The 14,131-nt window shown below is 40.0% G+C and overlaps 1 protein-coding gene across 7 annotated transcripts in view; it reads left to right on the top strand.

Annotated features, from left to right (window-relative positions):
- Positions 1–14,131, top strand: part of LRRC9 (leucine rich repeat containing 9) — a 110,427-nt gene that overhangs the window by 82,525 nt on the left and 13,771 nt on the right. For all 7 annotated transcript variants that reach the window (XM_051826377.2, XM_051826379.2, XM_008271862.4 and 4 more), the window contains 4 exons: positions 433–572; positions 2,310–2,446; positions 9,041–9,258; positions 13,801–13,869. In XM_051826377.2, the coding sequence (XP_051682337.2) occupies positions 433–572; positions 2,310–2,446; positions 9,041–9,258; positions 13,801–13,869 (564 nt within the window). The remainder of the gene's footprint in view (positions 1–432; positions 573–2,309; positions 2,447–9,040; positions 9,259–13,800; positions 13,870–14,131) is intronic.

The raw sequence follows: 14,131 nt of genomic DNA, 5'->3' as shown, positions 1-14,131 counted from the left end.
AATTTGGAATATAAATCTAGTACTAACATGTATATTCCAAGTTTTATCTATGCCTTTTTATTTTAATAATTTATTTATTTACTTGAAAGGCAGAGTTACAGAGAGACAGAGAAAGAGAGAGGTCTTCCATCTGCTTGATTCCTTCCCCAAGTGGCCGACAGCTGGAGCTGGGCCAGTCTGAAGCCAGGAGCTTCTTCCAGGTCTCCCACATGGGCGCAGGGGCCCAGGCACTTGAGCCATCCTCCACTGCTTTCCCAGGTGCATTAGCAGGGAGCTGGATTGGAAGTGGAGCATCAGGGACACAAACTGGTGTCCATATGGAATGCCGGTGCCACAGGCGGTGGCTTTACCTGCTAGGCCACAGTGCTGGCCCCTAAGTATGCCATTTTAAATAGTTTCTAGGATGTCCTATTAATAAGATTCTTTCTCTAGGTTTTATGCCTCAACTATAACCATATTGAATCAATCATGCCCAGAGTAAAGCCTCAGACTCACTTAAGCAACAGACAGTTGCTCTACCAGAAAGTGGCCTCGAGTGGCTATGGGCAGCATGGAACTTCAAAAATGAACAGGTACTCTTTTTTTAACTGTAAATAATTTTAGTTGGGAATTTAAAAAGCAGTTAGTCATACTAATGACAGTAGTGACATGTTACAGAGGACATACTTAGCTTATTTCAATGATTATTTAATAGCTATATGCCAGTAATAAACTTCATGAATCAACCCAAAATATTCCTTTGTCATTGTTTTGCCATGTCTTCTATTTCATACCTATTTTGTAAATAAAGAAAAAAGTAAAAAAAAAAAACAAACAAACAAGAATCCTTATGTTTATGACCTTGAGTTTCTTTTTGAAAATTGGGATGCAATTCACATACCATAAAATTTGCTGTTTGTGTACAATTTAGTGATTTTCACAGACTTGTGCAACCATTACCACTATGTAGTTCCAGAACACGTTCATCAACCCACAGGAACTCTCTACTTGGGCTTCGTCTTTTTATTTAAAAAAAAAAAATTAGTTATTTATCTGAAAGACAGAATTACAAAAGGAGAGGATGAGACAGAGAGAGAGAGAAATCTTTCATCCACTGGTTCACTCCCCACATGGCTGCAGTGGCCGGGGCTGGGCCAGGCTGAAGCCAGGAGCGTCATCTGGGTCTCTCATGTGGGTGCAGGGACCCAAGGACTTGGGTCATCTTCAACTTGGGCTTCTTTTAACATTTGTCTTTATTTCCAAATTATTTGGTCACTTAATGCTGTAGCACCAATAGAAATGATAAAAAAATCAGAAGACAAAAACAAAAATGAAAAAAAAGAGAAAGAAATGCCTGTGAGTATCAGTATTGTTGCAAATATATTTCTGTCTAACTTTGTTTTGTGTTTGTCAAGCCAATGGTTGAGAATGTTCTACTGTAGCTTTAATGATCTGTGATTATTTTAAAATTTACTGTATAGGGGTGAAATGTTCAGCTTCCAGTTGATTATTGTTTATAGCCCTTTCCTATATTACTGCTTTTTATTGGTTTATCTCTTTATTTACTGGAACATTAAGTTTTTGACTGTAATGTTAATTAAAAATATGTTATCTCAAAAACTAAAAAGGAAGCAAGGAAAGGAAGAGAGAGAGAGAGAAAAAAAGAGAAAGAATGAGAGGGAAGAAAGAAATGCTGTATTCTTAGAACTGTGCCTATGAACCACATTGAATCTGTTCTCTTGGCATACATAGTACATTAACATGAAAGAAATACAGTATCAGAAAAAAAATTAAAAAAATTAAAGAGATAAGAACATACCTTCCACCTCCCCGCACATTTTCTTTAATTTTTATTTATTGATCTGAGAGAGGGAGAGAGAGAGAGACTGAGCAAGCAAGCACCCACCCACTGGTCACTCCCCACATGTCTACAATGACTGGTACTGAATCAGTCCCAGTCTCCCATAGCAGGAACCCAAATACTTGAGTCATTACTGTTGCCTCAGAGTGCACCTTAGCAGGAAGCTGACATCTAGAGTGGAACCAGTACTTAAACCCAAGCACTCTGATGTGGGGTATATGTGTCTTAACCACCAGGCCAAATGCCTGCCTCCCTACGCTACATGATTTTGATAGAACATAAAGATACATAAATATGTATGTATGTGCTGTGTGTGCACGCCTGCGTGTGTGTGTGTGTGTGCATATGTTACATACCCAAGCCAGGACACTTTCATTCCATTTTTTACAGTTAAGAACATTTCTGGGTTTTTTGTGCCTTTATAAAATACAGACTACATACTATGGCCTCAAACTTCCCTGTGTTTCAGAGATACAATAGGCGGCGAACATTTGCCTCCCATGATGCACAGTCTAGAAGTTCTTCATTTGGGTTACAATGGAATTTGTAATTTAATCCAACTACAAGTTAACAGACTAAGAAATTTAAAATACCTCTTTCTACAGGGTAAGTAGAAACACTGTCAATGTCTAAGTCTTTTTTTATTAAAACTGCTTGATTATTATCCAGCTTTGATAAGCAACTATAAGCCTCAACATTTATTCAAACAGGTGTATTGATAAAAAAAAATGTTAAAAATCACAAATGAGTTTTCCTGGATTATTTACATATTTTCAAAAAAATTTTGAAGAAAAATACAACATTGTTAGGTTATATTCAGAATCACATCATAATTTACTTTGAAATCATATTCAACTTAAAAAATGCTAAGTAACGAGTGAGTAATTGATAAGTATTTAGTAAACCTGGAATTGTGATAAGTACTGTGAAAGATATGGAAGTACCATATTGTAATTATAGATCGTTGAGATCTTTAATCTCAAATAGTAGAAATGTACTGAGACAAGGATGAATTAAGTTTTGCTGTGTTGCTAACTTAAGTGCAACAGAAACTTAGAGAAAATAAACATTGAAAGGTTCATTCCTCTGTGTATCTACGAATCTTTGAAGGACTGATGGGATGGAGGTGAGCATTACTGAGAGCTTTGCCAGCGGAGGGAGGAGGGAGAGCCACAGCATGCTTGTGGTGTGTATGGACCCGACCTGATGAGAACCAAGGCTGTGCGGTTCTCTGACAGAGCTGTGGAGCCCGTAAACACGGTCAGCTTGATAGGAAATGTTCATTTTAATACATAAAGTATCCATTTTATTTAGTTTAGCTTTGGGTAGACCTCGTTTCTGTATAGAAACCTTTTGAAATGTTGTGGAATAGCAGTGAGTTGAGTTGAAAATGTAGAGAAGGATGGAGTGGATGTTTTGCCTAAAGGTTAAGACACCTGTGTCCCACATCAGAGTGCCTGGGTTCAGTTCCCAGCTCTGGCTGTGACTCCCGCTTCCTGTCAATGCAGGCCTTAGGAGACAGCAGTGATGGCTCAAGTCATTGAGTTTCTGTCCCCACGTCGCAGACCTAGATTGCGTTCCTGGCTCTCAGCTGAAGTGCTGGGTCCGCCTCAGCCATTGCAGGCATCTGGGGAGTGAACCAGCAAATGAAACACTCTCTCTGTCTCTCAAAGTTTTAAAAATACAATTTAAAAATGTTTAATGTAGAGAAATGCCAGATTATGGAATGCCAGGGAGAGAAATTTAGACTGGCTATGGTTGACAAAAGATAGGAATTATAAGTCTTTAGAAAGTATGACAGATCTTTGAAAAAGATACATGGACATACCAAAACAAACAAACAGGAAAAAAAATCATAGCCAAACTGCCTATCCCTGTGAGGTCTGTTTCAAATTTTCTCAACATTTAACTAATTGAATTAGCAAGAGCTTTTTGAATAGTGATAAATGCTATGAATTATGGAGTGTAACATCTCTGAAATCACATTTAGGATAATTGTTTGAGTTTCTTAAGTTTGTTTAATGAGCATTTTAAAATGAATGGGAGCTTGAGAGTGTTTTAGGCATGGAAAGCCAAGACACTATGGCAAAAAATGACCTAAATGAAAGTCTGTGAGTGAGATCCTGGTGGGAAGAAGGGGCCATCAAAGAAGGAGGTACCTTTCTCTGAAGGGAGGAGAGAACTTCCACTTTGATTATGGCCTTAAATAAATAAGGTCGGAGTTTGTGGACTCAAGAGGCTTCCATAGCCTTGGCAACTCACGACAAGAGCCTCGGGTGATTACTGATGTCATAAATAAGAGTGTCAATTGTTTAAATCTACAACAGGAGTCACTGTGCACTTGCTCCCTATGTAGGACCTCTGTCCTTATGTACTATGAGAATTAATGGTAAAACTAGTACTCAAACAGTACTTTATACTTTGTGTGCCTGTGCAGGTGCAAACTGTTAAAATCTTTACTTAGTATAGAGTTAATCTTCTGTATATAAAGATAATTAAAAATAAATCTTAATGAAGAATGGGATGGGAGAAGGAGTAGGAGATGGGATGGTTTGCGGGTGGGAGGGTAGTTATGGGTGGAAGAACTGCCATAATCTAAAAGTTGTACTTTTGAAATTTATATTTATTAAGTAAAAGTTTTCTATAAAAATAAATACATACATAAATAAATAAAATGAATGGTAGCTAAGAATATGCTATTGTATACCCTTTTCAGTACTTGAAGCTATTCCATATGGCTTTTAATATATTTAAAATATTTAAAATGATATCCTAAATGTAACATTTCATGAAAAAAAATGTATTAACACAGTTAAATCATTGTTTTCAATATGGCATTAATAAACTTTTTCATTTATAGGTAAGGCATTAGTAATTTTCAAAGTGTGATTTAGTTCTGTGGGTAACTTAATTGAAGATTGTATAATTGATTTCTATAAGAACTAGAACAAAATAATGTAGATTTACCATATTTCATCAACTCTGAAACACTCGTTATATTTCAACATGTCTGAAATCTGATTGTGTATTAATAGATGGAATGTCATAATTTATCTGATGTGGGTTTTTCTTTCCTAGTGAAATGAACATAAAATATTGACACATTTTAACAGTCATTGACATGTTAATTTCAATGATATATGTTAAATTTCAAGGAGAAGAATTCCAGATTGTGTGTTCAGCAATATATTTGCTTGCTAGAGCTGCCATAACAAAGTGCCACAGACTGGGGGGCTTAAGCAACTGAAATCAGTCCCCACATCCTAGATGCTGGAAGTCCAAGGTCAAGTTCTTGGTGGGGTTGGTGACTTCTAAGGACCTCTCTGCAGGTGTATACGGCCTCTGTATCTCCACGTGGTCTTCTCTCTGTTGTGTCTGTCCTAACCACACCTTCTTAGAAGGGTACCAGTCATATTGAACTGGGGCTCACCCCAAAGACCTCGTTTAACCTCATTACTTCATTAAATACTTATCACTTCTCAGCCATTGGAGGTTAGGACTTTAGTGAGGGTCGGGGAGACACAATTCAGACTGCAGTAAACAAGAAGGGTGGATACTGGATGGAAGCTGTGTCTGGCACACAAGTCTGCATCGAGCCTGGTATCGCCATTGTTACCTCTTTGAGCAAGTTGGTTTGTCTCTCAGCTTTCTTGTTATTAAAAAGAGAGAACTTTCTCTGTCATATTTTCCAACTGTAATAGAAAATATATATAAAAGCATTTTGTGAACTCAAGAGTCCTCTTCTCATGTAAGTTATTGTTAATATTTATAAAGCAACTGATTTCTTCAGTAGAAAGGACTCAAGTTATTAAGAGTTTAAAATTTTAAAGACTTAATCAGCAAAATGAGGATCACTTGAATACCAGCACTGTGGTGCCCTCACAGTTAATCTGATAACTGAGATAGCTCCTAGGTGACTGGATATGCTGGACAAATGGATGAGTCACATCCCAGGCTAGCCAGAGCAGGGTGGAGTGAAGTGGTGCCATGCTACTCAGAATAGCATGCAACTCAAAACTCACGAATTGTTTACTTCTGGGATTTATTTCCTTTAATACTTTTGGATCTTGACTGATGATAACCGAAACCACAGAAATGCAACCCAGATAAGGGAGTACAACTGTATAATAAATTAATTTAAGAAATAATTAGATACATTTATTATATATATACACTATATATATATATATAGAGAGAGAGAGAGAATGGGGGGGGGGAGGTGGCAATTCTTAAGGGAATTGGATCACATATTGTCGCATGGAGAAGACCCACAATAGGCCATCCGTGGGCTGGAAACCCTGGGTTGCCAGTAGTGTGGCTCAGTCCAAGTTCAAAGTCCTCAGAACCAGGGAAGCCAACAGTGTAACTCTCAGTCTGATGTCAAAAGCCTGATATCCTGGGATGCCCTGGTGTAAGTCCTGGAGTCTCAAGGCTGAACAAACTGGAGTTATGATGTCCAAGAGAGCAGAAAAAGAATCTATCCCAACTCGCCAAGAAGAGGTCAGTTCAGGAGCCAGTGCTGTGGCATAGCGGATAAAGCCACCATGTGCTGGCATCTCATGTGAGCACCTGTTCAGGTCCCAGCTGCTTCACTTCCAATCCAGCTCCCTACTAATGCACATGGGAAACCCGTGGAAGATGGCCCAAGTGCTTGGGCCCCTGCACCCATATGGGATACCCAGATGGAGTACGGACTTTGGCCTTGGCCTGGCCCAGCCTGGCCTTTGCAGCCATTTGGGGAATGAACCAGCGGATGGAATCTCTCTCTCTCTCTCTTGCTCTCGCTCTCGCTCTGTCTCTCACCCTTTCCCTTTGTGTGTGTGTGTGCACTGTGTCTCCCTCTCTCTGTGCCTTTCAAGTAAATAAATCTTTTTTAAAAAGAAATGCAAATCAAAACCACAATGAGGTTTCATCTCACCCCAGTTAGAATGGCTCACATTCAGAAATCTACCAACAACAGATGCTGGCGAGGATGTGGGGAAAAAGGGACACTAACCCACTGTTGGTGGGAATGCAAACTGGTAAAGCCACTGTGGAAGTCAGTCTGGAGATTCCTCAGAAACCTGAATATAACCCTACCATACAACCCAGCCATCCCACTCCTTGGAATTTACCCAAAGGAAATTAAATTGGCAAACAAAAAAGCAGTCTGCACATTAATGTTTATTGCAGCTCAATTCACAATAGCTAAAACCTGGAATCAACCCAAATGCCCATCAACAGTAGACTGGATAAAGAAATTATGGGACATGTACTCAATAGAATACTATACAGCAGTCAAAAACAATGAAATCCAGTCATTTGCAACAAAATGGAGGAATCTGGAAAACATCATGCTGAGTGAATTAAGCCAGTCCCAAAGGGACAAATATCATATGTTCTCCCTGATCGGTGACAATTAACCAAGCACCAAAAAGGAAACCTGTTGAAGTGAAATGGACACTATGAGAAACAGTGACTTGATCAGCCCTTGTCCTGACTGTTGATGTACAATTTAATACTTTATCCCTTTTAGTATTTTTTTTGTTCTAGTTAATACTATTGGTTGAACTCTGTAATCAACACACAATTATTCTTAGGTGTTTAAATTTAACTGAAAAGTGATCCCTGTTAAATATAAGAGTGAGAATAAGAGAGGGAGGAGATGTACAATTTGAGACATGCTCAATCGGACTTGCCCCAAATGGTGGAGTGAGAAATGTGCCAGGGGATTCCAATACAATCCCATCAAGGTAGCATGTACCAGTGCCATCTCACTAGTCCAAGTGATCAATTTCAGTTCACAATTGATCATACTGATAGGTCTAAGAGTCAAAGGGATCACACAAATAAGACTAGTGTCTGCTAATACTAACTGATAGAATCAGAAAGGGAGAGAACAATCAATCCATCATGGGAAGTGGGATACACAGCAGACTCATAGAATGGCAGATGTCCTAAATAGCACTCTGGCCTCAGAATCAGCCCTTAAGGCATTCGGATCTGGCTGAAGAGCCCATGAGAGTATTTTAGGCATGGAAAGCCAAGACACTCTGGCAAAAAATAAATAAATAAATAAATAAATAAATAAATAAATAAATAAATAAAAACCTAAACCTTAATGAAAGATCTCTGCGAGTGAGATCCCAGTAGAAAGAACAGGCCATCAAAGAAGGAGGTACCTTTCTCTGAAGGGAGGAAAGAACTTCCACTTTGACTATGACCTTGTCTAACTAAGATTAGAGTCAGCGAACTCAAAAGGCTTCCATAGCCTTGGCAACTCATGACTAGAGCCTAGGGAGATTACTAATGCCATAAACAAGAGTGTCAAATTGTTAAGTCAACAACAGGAGCCACTGTGTACTTACTCCTCATGTAGGATCTCTGTCCTTAATGTGTTGTTCAATGTGAATTAATGCTATAACTAGTACTGAAACAGTATTTTACACTTTATTTTCTGTGTGGGTGCAAACTGATGAAATCTTTACTTAATATATACTAAATCGATCTTCTGTATATAAAGATAATTGAAAATTAATCTTGATGTGAATGGAATGGGAGAGGGAGCGGGAGATGGGAGGGGTGCGGGTGGGAGGGAAGTTATGGGGGGTGGGAAGCCATTGTAATCCATAAACTGTACTTTGGAAATTTATATTTACTAAATAAAAATTTAAAAAAATAAAGATAAATTCACTTTCTCTATTTATCCTCTGTGCCCCAACCAATTGGACAATGTCTGCCCAGACTGAAGGCAATCTTTATCACCTGCTCAGCTCAGCTCACCTGCTAATCTTCTCTGGAAACACCCTCACAGACACGCTTTGTAAATAATTCTTTATTTCAGTGAAAATGACACCTAAAATTAACCATCATGAATACTATTAGAAAATTCAGATACACTTAGGCAGAATATCTTTTGCAACACTTATGCACTTCCTTTTGTCAATACCATTTTAGCACTTAATACCTGGATAGACAGATGGGGTCAGTTTAGTACATTGTGAGCATCATATCCTGACCTTCCAAAGACAAAGGAGCAACGTTAACAAACATTATCTGGTAATGATGTTACCTTCCTGTCGACTACATTTCAGTTTGCCCTCACCAATATTCTTTTTTAAAAAATATCCTACTTTTAAAAAATCATTTGATGAAAAAATATTTAAGTAAAGGTAGATACGTTTGTGCTGCCTTGATGTATCCTGACTTACTGTTTTTTAGGAAATGAGATCAGTCAAGTTGAAGGGCTTGACAATTTAGCAGTGCTGCAGGAGTTGGTGGTGGACCACAACCGCATCAGGTCATTCAACGATAGTGCTTTTGCCAAACCAAGTTCTCTACTGGCACTCCATCTGGAGGAAAACAGACTGCGAGAGCTGAACAAATTACAACATTTGGTAAAACTAGAGAAACTCTACCTAGGATATAATAAAATACAGGTACCATTATTTTTTGTTTGTTTGTTTTGAGATTTACAAGCCTATGTTCTGAACATAAAGTTTCCAAACACACTAGTGAAAATTTTACTACTGTGCCAATTTGGCGTTTATACATCATGTACATTTCAGGGCATAGAAGTATTCTGTGATGCAAAGATGTCCACCCTGCTTCTAGACTTAGGAGGGTACTTCAAAAAGCTTGTGGAAAATGGAGTGAAAGCACTTAATTTGGTTCCATAAATTTGAAATCCATGTATAAGTTTTCATAATATGCATTTCCTGTGAACTTTCTGAAGACCCCTTGTATAAACTGGGCAAACCCATTGCAGCCACCCACTAGTGAAAGTTACTTCTAAATATTCTAGAACTCTTCTCACCAGTCCTCTCTGCCAGATCTCATTTCCCTTGGACTCTTGTTGGTCCAGGCCTCTTCTGAGTCCCAGTTCCCGACTTGCCCCGGTTGGTTAAACGTGCCATAGTTCCTTGATCTACCTGGTGTCTGTATCAACTCTGGGTAACGGACTTTGTCTTGGCTTTAAGACTGCATCTCTTCTCACGCAAGTTCGCCCTAGATAGCACCCTGCTGTGGCTTTGCCTACTCAGAATTCAGCCTACTACTCTCAGGCCGCTGCTCCAACTGAGGCTGCGTGGGTTCGCTCCTGAGACGGCACACTGAAAAGGGAATTGAAAGCATAACCATGTTCTGCTCTCTTCTCTCCCTCTTTTACCGACCTTACTATTTCTGCCCATGCTGCAAAGGCAGCCTCCAGGAGGGACTGCACTGTGGACTACTCCCTAAAGGCAGAGGCGGAGTGTGTCTCATTCATACTTGTATCAATGTATGGCATAGTATGTATCATATATACCATGTTCATAGTAGATACTCAGTAAATACTGGGTTGTGGCTGTTAGCTGGAATTCAGGAAGTCTTTTCTGCGATAATATAAAAGCCCAGTCCGAGGTAAGAAGAAAATCTTAGATAGTGCCGTTTTTATGTAACCTTTTATTCAGAAAGGCACACACAGAGAAAGACTGCTTATCCAGACCTGAATGTTGACCTGTGAGAAGCCTGCCAAAGCTGTGATGATTTTTCCAAAGCTTTATTCAGAAGAAATCTGAATTAGGAAAACGCTGTTTTGTAAGAAATCTTTCCAGTGATAGCAACTGAGCTAATACAAAGGATTCTCAAGCCAGACTTGAACTCAGCAGAGATCTTCCCTGATACCGAGTGTGCTAATACTTTCAATCTAGTGGATTCTCAGGGCCATCCTTCCCACATCTTGCACACTGGCTAGCCTAGCGTAAAAGATAAGATCTCCATGTAAGATTCTGTGGGCTGATCTTAGCATAGGAGTGTTTCGTTTATGAAGCATTTCCACTTTTTACCTGAGCTAATACAACATTTTATAGGGAGCTGTGCCTTATCATTCTACAAGTCCTAGGTTTATTGATTGTAAGCAATCCCTAACCAGGAAGACCTGTTAAGAGAATCCCATGAAGAGTTTCTTCATAACAAATAACGTGCTGTATTGGACAAGCTGTCCAATCACCAGCATGCTCACAGGAAGATGAGACAGGTAACCTGCTTCGCCTAGAAGCGTCCCTGTCCTATTTCTTCACCCATTTTCCGTGTCAGAGGACTGAACGCATGCCAGAGCAGCTGAGATAGTAATATCCTCCACAGCAGCTTAGAACAACGCTTAGTCATGTTTATTTACGATCAAATCTAATATAGGGAAATGACCATCAGTAGGACAAAGCATGGAGACTATGCATGTATCATTGAACGAAGGAGTGATAGTTATTGATCGCTTAATTATGTGCCCTTCTTCATTTTTATCCTTGAGGTGGTCTGTTGTCATCAAATTGTCTTTAAAAGTGTTCTGTTAATATTATAGTACTTTCATGCGTCATACATTAAGCTGCAGGAAACTTGAACTCAGGATCAGGTGTTTGGTGCCCCGGTTAAGATGCCATTTGGGATGCCCACGTCCCTTAATGAGGTGCTTGACTTCGAGTCCCAGCTCTGGTTCCGATCCCAGCTTCCTACCAGTGTGCACTCTGGTAGGTGGCAGTAACGGCTCAAGCACTTGGGTCTCTGCCGTCCATATGGAATACCCAGACTGAGTTCCTAGCTCCTGGCTTTGGCTTGACCCAGCCCTGGCTGTTTTAAGCACTTGGGGAGCATACCAACAGATGGGAGAAGTTCTCTCTCTCTTCCCCTCTGACTCCCCCGTTCTCTCTGCCTTTATGACGAATAAAGAAATATTTTTAAAGAAGTTTAATGTTAAAAAAATTTAAAGAACTTGGAAAAATAAGGGCAAGTTGGACGTTTCTCTTGAATTATGTTGAAAATATAGGTTGTTCAAAATTCTTAACTCTCAGTTCAGATTTTCCTTCTGTGAGGGATTTTGCCTCTAGATTTATTCTAGCATGGGCAAGCTGACACCAGCATTAATTTCATTTTCCTACTGAAGCATCCTACAGAAACTGCGTACTCCTGAGCGTGGATTCTGGCGTGAAGCTCTTGGCTTAGCCATTGGTCCAGTAAGGTGGATTTAGCATAGTAGACAGGCTCGCCTCTGCAGGAGGTGTCACAGCGATGCTATTGAACGATGAGTTCCGTAACTCAGCCTCACAGCCACATTTGAGCCCTGTGTCTAATGATCCCCTGTCTGGCATTGGGCCCACTCTGTTTGCTTTTTTTTTTTTTTTTTTGACAGGCAGAGTGGACAGTGAGAGAGAGAGACAGAGAGAGAAAGGTCTTCCTTTGCCGTTGGTTCACCCTCCAATGGCCGCCGCTGCAGCCGGCGCACCGCGCTGATCCTGGCAGGAGCCAGGAGCCAGGTGCTTTTCCTGGTCTCCCATGGGGTGCAGGGCCCAAGCACCTAGGCCATCCTCCACTGCACTCCCTGGCCATAGCAGAGAGCTGGCCTGGAAGAGGGGCAACCGGGACAGAATCCGGCGCCCCAACCGGGACTAGAACCCGGTGTGCCGGCGCCGCAAGGTGGAGGATTAGCCTATTGAGCCACGGCGCCGGCTTCTGTTTGCTTTTAAATGGCTGAATAATCACCTGTAGCTCCTAGCTACCTGTAACTGGAAAAGACTCCAAGAAGCTGTCCCCATTTCCTATCCCAAATAAAGCCCCAATCCAGAGCTACTGCTGTGACTGCTTGAGGTGCCCATTCTGACACTGTACTCAGAATGGAAGCCCCGTTGGAAGCACTGTGCTGGTTAGGGTTTAATCCCTGGCGCTCTGTGGGGAAAATCCCTATTTAGCAATATTTTTCAGTTTCCATGGTAGAATTTTTTCAACCATAGCTAAAACTCTGTATCACCTAATTCCTGAACTTTCACCAGCTAACTTTTTTTGTGAGTCAGTAAAAGGTAGCATCCCACTGTAAAAAATACCATATATTAAAATCAGAAGCCATCAGCCCTCCCTTCCGCTGGCCCAGTGGTGGTCATATCTCTTTAAAAGCTTGTACCGGCATTATCCTCTACAAATTTAACACTGTGTTTCCATGATAGCATTTTCTATAGGAACAATAGTTTGATTAGGAATATTTTAATATTGAACAGTGGTATCGTCTGTGTAATCTGAGTAAATAAGTAGGACTTCTCCTATGCCCACAATTTCCAATCATGCTTCCACAGATAGGAAATGCCTGTGAGTAAAAATGCACAATATCTTTATAAATAACTAGACAGTAGAGCTTTCTCAAATCCCACCTTTACTCAAAACAGGATCAGTCATTTAAAAAGAATCAAATTTCACTTCCAAATGATCTAAAATAGATATAAATATTTCTATAGTTACTAGATGAATTGGCTATATGTTCACTTGTAATTCCAAATATTGGCATATCAATAACTTATTTGTATTACTGTAAACTAGCATTGCTCACTCTGGTAGACAGTGGTAAAGGCTTAAGTAATTGGGAGACCGGGACTGAGTTCCTGCCTCCTGCTCTCAGCCCTGCCCAGCCCTAGGCTACCATGAGCATTTGGGAAGTGAGCCAGCCAATGAGAGCTTTCTGTTCGGCTGGCTCTCTTAAATAAATGTTAATCATAAATAACCCCATGCAGCAGGAAAGGCAAATCATTAAACTCGAGGAATAGTTCCCAGCTGTATATACTGCCTGCACCCCACTCAGTATCGGCTCCTTGATTCATCGAGGGATCTTTAATGTGTGCCTTTGAAATGGTTTAGACCGGATTCACCTTTTCCGTACTCCTCAGCCAATACTCTGGAGAAATGAACCGAATGTAATCTGAGGCCGAGGCTGGATCATAACACTTTTGAGGAGATACTTGGTCTTTTCTTGCAAGTGCTACTGGAAGGCCCATTTTCCATGTCAGGCTGTCATCTTTGCAGTCACCGTGTTGGACTGTCATCTTTGCATTTGGAATTTGCATTTCCGAATATCTGGTCATGACCTAGCTGCAATCCAACACGTACATGTAATTATTTCAAATTAGTCTATATTTGAAGATGTTGGATCCAACCAAATATTAACTTGTTGATTGACTTTTGAATAGGATATCACAGAATTGGAAAAACTTGAAGTTATCTCTTCTCTCAAAGAGCTTACAATTTATGGCAATCCAGTGAGTATGTTACCTCTTGAACTTCTTATAGTTACATATACTTTATATACATGTGAGCAAGGGGTTTATTTTACCTGTTTCCATATGCCTAGCCAATTTATTGACCAGTGTCTTGCCAACTGATTACACTGCAAACTGCTATTGCATGTATATGTATAAGGTCTGTTTCAGGATTCTACATTGTGTTCATTGGCCTATTAGTCAGGCCCTGTACCAATATGCTACTATGTTAATTACTAATATTTTATATTATCCTGATGTA

The sequence above is a fragment of the Oryctolagus cuniculus genome, chromosome 20 (genome assembly GCF_964237555.1).
Source record: "Oryctolagus cuniculus chromosome 20, mOryCun1.1, whole genome shotgun sequence".
Taxonomy (NCBI): Eukaryota; Metazoa; Chordata; class Mammalia; order Lagomorpha; family Leporidae; genus Oryctolagus; species Oryctolagus cuniculus.
This window is presented reverse-complemented; position numbering and strand designations above follow the sequence as displayed.